The sequence below is a fragment of the Aplysia californica genome, unplaced genomic scaffold (genome assembly GCF_000002075.1).
Source record: "Aplysia californica isolate F4 #8 unplaced genomic scaffold, AplCal3.0 scaffold00529, whole genome shotgun sequence".
Lineage (NCBI taxonomy): Eukaryota > Metazoa > Mollusca > Gastropoda > Aplysiida > Aplysiidae > Aplysia > Aplysia californica.
Genome location: NW_004797799.1, coordinates 137,813 through 146,175, shown reverse-complemented (window position 1 = coordinate 146,175; position 8,363 = coordinate 137,813). Strand labels below are relative to the sequence as shown.

At 40.0% G+C, this 8,363-nt stretch overlaps 1 protein-coding gene across 1 annotated transcript; it reads left to right on the top strand.

Moving 5' to 3' along the window:
• Nucleotides 1-1,013: 1,013 nt before the first annotated feature.
• Nucleotides 1,014-7,658, top strand: LOC101850592. The gene is made up of 6 exons (XM_005106360.2): nucleotides 1,014-1,110; nucleotides 2,872-3,098; nucleotides 3,491-3,671; nucleotides 4,167-4,359; nucleotides 5,099-5,164; nucleotides 7,123-7,658. Exons 1-6 carry the CDS (start codon nucleotides 1,068-1,070, stop codon nucleotides 7,358-7,360), a joined length of 948 nt encoding a protein of 315 aa, XP_005106417.1. The 5' UTR covers nucleotides 1,014-1,067; the 3' UTR covers nucleotides 7,361-7,658.
• Nucleotides 7,659-8,363: the final 705 nt, after the last annotated feature.

Below are 8,363 nucleotides of genomic sequence, written 5' to 3'. Positions count from 1 at the left end.
GGTAAAAATTCTTCGAAATGCAGGTCATCTGTGATTATCTGTTATCTATTTATTGTGGTGGCCGAATTTTACTATTCAAAAGGCTTTGTTATGGCTGCATCGATCGACATGCAGTTTTCGCCAAAAAATTCTTGAAAATATTCTACAGTTCATGGTGCCCTTGTTTTTTTCAGTTTTGATACAGTTTTGCTGCAAAAAGCTAAATTTCTTTATTGCGCCGATCGCTTTTTTGTAGGCCCACACTTCTGTCTCTGTAATTTTAGAAAATCCGGAAGTGATATTTTGCGAGGCGCATTTTGTTTTGAGAGTATAGATCTAGACCTTCTCATTTTTTGCATCTCTCAAGATTTATTTCCCCTTTCCAGTAGAGTGTAAATATAGTTGGCCAAAGACTTTTAGTTGATATTAAAGCACCAATCATTTCTTTCATTGAAAGGGGGATCTGCTAGTAGTTATTATTTCCGGTTTGATACCATTTCAAGAGATGACCGTAGCTTTTATGCAAAGAGCTGAAGAAAATGATTATGTAAATTCAGAAATAACTCCTATTTTACAAGCGAAGAAACTTTTCATTGGCATCATTGGGTTCCCTGTGCGTTATTAGTTAAGGATATTTTTCCAAAGACATTGACCCATTTTTTGGTGATGGATACTGTCTTGCATTGGGCCAAGGTTATGTTTAGGGTGGAGTAGATTCAGATTAATGTACCTATATTATCTTGAGTTCAATTAATTCACAGCAAGACAGATGCTCCACTTGACTTACGGCATACAGGCGGTTGGTTCTAAGGTGCAACAGCCGTTAAAATCCCATACTTCAACCTCCATAATTTCTTACATTGTTCGAGACACTTTGTAAGTAAAACCGAGTGACCCCGACCATGTGCTGTGTATCTCATAAAACATAACGGTCAAATCTAAAGAAGAAAAAAATCATGCCAAGATGACGTTAAACGTGTAAATAGGTGTTTTGTTAATAGCTATTATAAGACTGTAATATTCCAGGTGCACGATTCAAATCAGTACTTGCCATCACACAATCTGTACCTAGAGGAGCAATCTTCATAATGGATGTCTGGGGTGTTATAGGAGTATTGACTATTTGCTTCGGTGAGCTACCGATAGGCGTAAAATGTATTTTCCCACATGAATTACACATTTTTATCGTGTTTCTTGGTGCTTAAAAATAAATTAAACGTAACCTATTCAAGCGATACTATTTAATCTTATATTTACAACAATTTTCATAATTTAGGATTTCTTTATTTATAGGCGGACCTATGGGTAAGGAATAGCCTATTGTAAAATGACGGTACAGTTCAAATTTTACGTTCACACACGCTTCACATGGTGATTTTGCTTTGGTGAAAAAACTTTTGCGGTGATGTTAAACTATTTTTCAATTTTTGTATCTTCTGTAGCTTCTGCTCTACATCCAGGGTTTTCAACTTGTTCCTAGTTTTAGTTTCGCCACGAAGTGACGAAGGTGGCAAAGGGTATGTTCACGAGAAGCAGATTCAGAAAAACCAGAAATTCCAGAGAGCCTGAGAAGTACAAAGTTAAATCTGCTCAGGACCTAGTTTTTGAGAATTTGACGACAAAGATTTTGAGTTTCTCATCACTTCAAATCTTTTCGAATGCAATTCTTTGAATATCGTGATAACGACTCCGAATAATCCTGAGATTTTGATAGAGCAGATAGAACATTTTGCTTCTGACCTCATGGTCTCAGTAACTCAAAACACCAAAAAATGTCAGACGGAACTTTGTAATTCTGAGGTAGCGACTTAATACATATCACATGAACATTAAAAACATTTCCGTAAAACTTCTCTCGCGGGCCGGATATAGCCCGCAGGTCTGGAGTAAAACACATGTATTCTAAACACTAGTATTATGAGAGCAGCGAAAGAAGTAGGCGAGGTCGCTTTTGTTTAACGATACACACGTCTTTGATTACAGGTAAAAAGGAAGGACAATTTCTTTCAAAAAATCCATTGTCATAGCGCTCAACGGCTTTGAACGTAGTCGTCATCACAGCAGAAGATCTGTGCGAGCAATTTGTTCACGAATGGCAAAAATTGAACACGTCTCGTTGGACTACGTGAAACCATAAGTCCCACGCTATGTTAAGTTCGCAGACCATCAGCGCCTCAACACCTAGCGTTTACTGAGACGTTACTGCAGGAAATGTACTTTATCAATAACTAATGTTAAGGCAGCTAAGTTTGATTAAAGTCCTGCGCATACTTGGACCCGATTCTCAAATAATCTAATAGTGTTGATAGGGGCGTTAAACCTATATCATTTCACCATTTTTTGCATATTTGGACGCACGGCTGCATGTATGACGTCACTTGGCGGTGAAGAGATTTGCTGGTGAAAATTGCATCATTTTCAGTACCAAGAAGAATGGAAAATTTCCTAGAGTGCGCTAGGCTTAAGTTGACGATTGTGACCGTATTAAAAATACTCTGCTGCTATCTTTAACGTTCTATTTAGATTAAGTGTGTGCCCCTTGATAAAACTTCTGACAATTCACCTAAGCAATATGAAATGTCAAATAGATCTAGTAGTTAATAGCCAACTCTCTGGTTTAATTGTTGATTGGTACCTCTTTCAGACTTGTTACTTTATCAACAAAAAGCCCAATACGACTGACCTCGAAGAGTCGAAATGTCACTTTATTTTTGGAGCTTCTCTAGACCGATGTCTTGTCTCCCTTTTCTCAGTAACCATTCGCCTCTCTTTCCTTGCCCTTTTTCTTTCGGCTGTGTAGGGGCAAAAAACGCTGAGCTGTTTACCATCTATCTGTTCTAAGCAAAGCAATTTCGCCACATGTTATCCTCCCCCTCTCATCTGACGCACTAGATGTCGTGTTGGCGTTCACTCCGCACGCTGACGAAGTAACGCCCCCCTTCCACACTCGCCCCCTGTCTAAAGAAGACTACAAGAACCTACACGAACAACACAACAGTCGCTCCTCCACTCTCTTGCCACATTTCAAATATGTCTACGTGACCAACAATGGATCCCTTGTGTCAAGACCTGGTTCCCCAGGCCACACCATTGAAGTAGCGGGCAGCCCTTTGGTTCACGTACGTCTCTTAGTTTTTGAATATGTTTAACAACATTGACGCTATGGTCTTTATTTTTTCCTGTCGAAGCTTGTCATTGTCTGCAGGCTCAATTCATAGAAAGTTATGTAGTTTAGTAATAGACCGATCTATTTAACATCTGCATTGTCACAGTATTATAGAATATTTTGAATGCGGACTGTCTGCTTTTAAATTGTCTGACAGGTCATGCGATATTCCAGAAGAAGACTGAGATACTTGACAAATTATGTAATTTTCCGATGTGGCAAAGTGCATATCCCTTACACAATCAACGCATTTGGGTAATAGTAGTGTTTTTGCATGAATCTGTAAGCTTTTTTTGTTCGGTTATAATATTTCTGTCATTTGTTTTGCCGTAAATCTTCTTCCAGATGACAGCAGTGCGCACAGCTGCCACGTACGTGTCCAAAATGGTCAAGCTGATGCCTTCGGACATCTTCCAGCGCATCTCAGTCCGTGCAAGTGTTGGCGTCTTTACAAAACAGGAAAAGATCACCGTGTTCCCGGAGTTTGCCATGTACAAGAATGGAAACTGTGGGACCAGCTGTACTGGTAGGGCCTACACTTGGATGTTGTATCTCTCTTAGCCTGGGTTGGCCCTGAGAGGCAGGGTCAGAAGCCTGCCCCTTTAAGTTGTGTCGATGGGGGCGTATAACACTGGCATGAAAAATAATGGATTGTTGTTGCTGAGGCTGTGTATTCATCAGAGCCTGTGCCCTTGCTACTGTAGTTGTTGCAGCAGTAGCTGACACTATCATTGATTTTGTTAAATGTTTCTGAAGTTTTTGAATTTCTGTTCTTGTTTTGTTATTCTTGCTTTGAACGTTGTTTTTGCTATTGCTATCATTTGTTTTGTTGCCTTTCTGCTGTTTTAATTGTTGTAACTATTCATGTCTTCTTGCTGTGGTTATTGTCGTAGTACTTGCATTTGTTAATGCTGCAAATGGCGTACAATGATGATTCTACTTTTCCAAATTTGTGCTGGAATACCAAATCCTCATCGAAAATTGAACCTGTTTCGTATATCGTCGTTGTGGTAATCCCCAGGAAGTTGTGCAAAGACCTGCACATCTGACGGCCGTAAGTGGGAGGATATTGGCGGAGCCGGTGGGTTGAGGGCGGCGGTGTTGGACGAAAACGTTGTCTGTGGACCACACGACCCCCACCATCACCATCTGAACGTCATCCTACACGAGTTCGCTCACATTGTGCACAGGCAAGGAATGTCCACAGCCCAAAAGTAAGCAGCGTTTGCATTCACTTGTGTGTGCGTGTGTGTGTTTGGGTGTGTTATATCATTGTTGTTGTTATTGTTGGCGCGCGCGCGCGTGTGTGTGTATGTGTGTGTGTGTGTGTGTGTGTGTGTGTGTGTGTGTGTGTATGTGTGTGTTTATATGTGTATGTGTTCAACGCAACTAATGAACATGAGTCTACTATTAACTCTTAAATTGTAATGCAGACGGACAAACAAAATAGACATAGATAGATAGCGGTAGTTAGATGCTAGTAGATAGATAGGTAGCTAAACAGACAGATAGATAGATAGATAGCTAGCTAAACAGACATATAGATAGATAGACAGCTTAATAGACAAGCAGATAGATAGATAAATAGATAGATAGATAGATAGATAGATAGAAAGATAGATAGATAGATAGATAGATAGATAGACAGATAGATAGATAGATAGATAGATAGATAGATAGATAGATAGATAGATAGATAAATAGATAGATAGATAAATAGATAAATAGATAGATAGAAGTAAATGTCCACTTTTTCAATCGAGAGGAATTCGAAACGAGCATTTTTCTTATTCACGCGTTTGTAAAATTTCTTTTGATTATGAACAGCTCAAATATTGCCTATATAGCATTAATGAAAGTAAAATAACCGATTACTCATGTAATATGTACATACGCACGTTACGAAAGTTGTCTAAAGTTGTAGAATACAGCTAATTTTTTTTCTTGATACAGGTCCAAAGTAACCCAAGCTTATAACTATGCCAAAAGCCACAGTATTTGGAATCTGCATTCCTACGCGTAAGTAACAATCCATGTTCATAACAACCACTTTTTGAATTGGTGAAAAATAAGAATATGTATAGTTTCAACTCCCCTTGAAACATAAAGGTTATTCAAGAGAAGGGGCCTCCAATTTGCTTTTCATCTCCGAACGGATCGAGCTGAATGGGAACAGTCGTGTTTTGTTCAGTGTCTTTCTCAAGGACACAACGTCCGGCCGAGCTGAGCCTTGAATCCACGTACATACAATCTGTCTGGTAGATTCACCACTAGACCACGGACGCCATTTTGGAGTGGATGGTTTTATGAGGAGCAATTCTTATCACAAATCATTGTTCCTGCCGTTTCAGACTGTTGACTTTCTGTCTTTTGTCATATCTGCGTATTTGTCTATTTAGATATTATATTTTATACACCCACGTCACCGTCAGTTACAAAAAACAAAGAATGACAAGTGCCACTCTGAACAACAATAACAAAATAAAGACAGCAACGATTTTGCCAACTGGACGAAGACAACGACAACAGGAGCGACAAACATAACGTATGGATATCGTGGAGATTGGGAGGGAAGGGGCGGGGTAGTGGAGGTGGTGGTATTGAGGATGAGCGAAACACCTCTATTTCAACAAATGATTACAAAATCCCAGTTGAAAGAACTGCAGAGGTGGCCTACCAGAGAAAACTGCATCTCCTCACGAAGCTAAGCTTAACGGCAACAGAGGATGGAAAAGTAGTAAAGTAACGAAGCGCCTAACCGCTTAGAACCCCATCTAAGAATAAGCTATTTCGAAGACAGACGATAGTTAGTGCACACCGATAAGAGAACAGGACACGAGCTTATCTCAGATTGTACGATCACAGATAAGCGACACAGACTAGGAAGCAGAAACGTGAGAAAGTAGCACGATGAATGTTTTGGCTCTGTACATGATTTAAAACTCTCAACATTTTTATAAATCTGTTTCCGGTTTTGCTGCAGAAGTTTTCAAAGAGAAGATAAGACACGGTTTTAGTGCTTAAATGCTTCTCATAACTTAAAAAAAAATTTTTTTCTCCCCCCCCCCCCTCTAATTTAGTTTCGTGCAGCTGAGGCATGACTACAGACTGGATCCGAGGTTGGGTTGCTCCTTCTTTTCTATCAAACGACTGTGGTCTTTACCTCTTCTCCTTCTTTTTTCTGTTTGTTACTCTCTTGTAACACTTCTAATCTTCGACACTTATGAGGCTTAATCTACACATTGAAAACTAAAAACGGACTGCATTTCTCTAAAATCATTTGTAAGTCACTCACTAGTGTGCTTCAGTCTCTTTCTTACAACATGGATTTATTTTCCCAACCATATCAGTTACATCAATTCGTTTATAAAGTTTGATGTATGGGTTAGACTGCAGGTTTTTTTTTAAATATCAGGATGGAGTCCTAATTTTTCTGTTGTGGTCCTGCAAAATTTCTGAAGCCAACTTGTTAGGCCAAAATATTTTATCTCCGAAATAGCTCATTCTTAAATGGTTTCTTTTTTTCAATTAGCGTCTTTGGTATAGTGGTAAGGCACGCACGAGTTTGCGTCTTGAGAGAAGAGAATTTTTATCAAGTATCTAGGTCCTTCTGCTGGGATGTTATATCCTTCTCAGCTCGAGTTGGCCCTGACAAGCAGGGTCAGAAGCCTGCCTCCTACCTAAAACAATCGTGTCGGCGGGGGCGTAAAACTCCTGCATTGTGGAAAAGATTATATTTTCAGAATACTCATAGTTAACACTATGACAAGACAGAGAACCTGATCTTTCAAAATGAGCGGGCGTTTGGCGGATGCTTTAGTGTGGCTTGCTCCTTTCCTATTACTCATCTATCTTTCTGATCTGTCCTTCTTTGTGTTTGTTACTCTGTTACTCTCTTGTAACACCCCTAACCTCCGGCATACATATGACCTAATTGTGTTGCATATACCATAAAACTCTTACCCAAAACATTTCAGAATGAGCACGGATGGTGAATACATCGCAACGGCTGTGTCTGTCTTCTTTGGGGCGAACAAGGACAGTCAGGGTAACACAGGGGGGATGAATCTTTGCGGCACGTCTGACTGCAGGACCGAGTCTGCCGCTAGGGGTCACCTTAAGCTGAAAGACAACAGGCTGTACGAGTTGCTGGTGGAGGTGTACACCAGCTACCATCCTAACGTCATGTCTGGCCTTTCTGTTTGCCCAAGCTAGCGAGCGAAAACGTCCGTGGGGTCAATGATATCCAGTGCCCATAGGCACGATCGATTTGGTTTAGTTTGATTTGGTTGGCGGGGTTAGCCAGACTGAGGGTGAAAAGAAAACAATCATGGCACAAACCGAGTGAAGACGATGATGACCATGAAAAAACCCAACCAAACACGGTTTTTTTTTCAAGGCCGCGAGTCGGGCGATCGTTTTGTGTTAGAGAACCAATCTCCCAATGGGCACTGGGTATTAAGGTTTGAACATTCGTATAAATTAGAAAAAAATAAATGAGTTGTTGGTTGGATCTTGTTGTTGATGTTGTTGTTCTTGTTGTTGTTGTTGTTGTTGTTGTTGTTGTCATCGTCGTTGCCGTTATTGTTGCTGTTGCTTGGAAAGGTGCTTGTTGAAAAGAATACAACATAGCTTTTGTTAGAGCGCTTTTTGTCTCAGTTTGATTGCAAGGACAGGAAGCCGATACACGTCAGCAAAGTGTTGTAACTGTGCGATGAAACTCACTATCAATGGTAATTAAGATAGCATTGAGTTTCGTTTTTCTTTTTCCATTTTGCTTTTTTATGTCCTCCTCATTATGTAACTTCCATGGATCAATCCAAGGAAAGACATAACGGCCCGAGATCTTTTAAAGCATAAACTAGGGAAGTTCTGTCCTGTTTGGTTGAGTCCAAGGTTTGGTAGGACGCCCAGTGGTTTACGCTTTTCTCACCTGCTGCATTTTACTTTGTTTCGTGGTTGTTGTTTTACTTTGTGCCTTTATGCTTTCATTTATACTTTTCTTAATTATTCTTCCGTTTTGTCACACTTTACTTTCTTTTTGCTAAGGATTAGGTATTTTTGGAAGGGGGTGAGTTATCGTTTTTCTTTTTGGACAAAAAGGGGCGCTGTGGTGTCTTCTCATAGACAATTAACAGCATGCGTTTTCACGCACACACTTACATGTATGAATGCACTGACACGCACACACACACACACACACACACACACACACACA

What these genes read in the sequence shown, in the direction of transcription:
- LOC101850592 (XM_005106360.2), top strand. Translation starts at nt 1,068, where the DNA reads ATGGATGTCTGGGGTGTTATAGGAGTATTGACTATTTGCTTCG. An exon ending in AGTATTGACTATTTGCTTCG is followed by an intron (nt 1,111 to 2,871) that starts GTGAGCTACCGA and finishes CTGACGCACTAG; the next exon opens with ATGTCGTGTTGGCGTTCACT. An exon ending in CGGGCAGCCCTTTGGTTCAC is followed by an intron (nt 3,099 to 3,490) that starts GTACGTCTCTTA and finishes ATCTTCTTCCAG; the next exon opens with ATGACAGCAGTGCGCACAGC.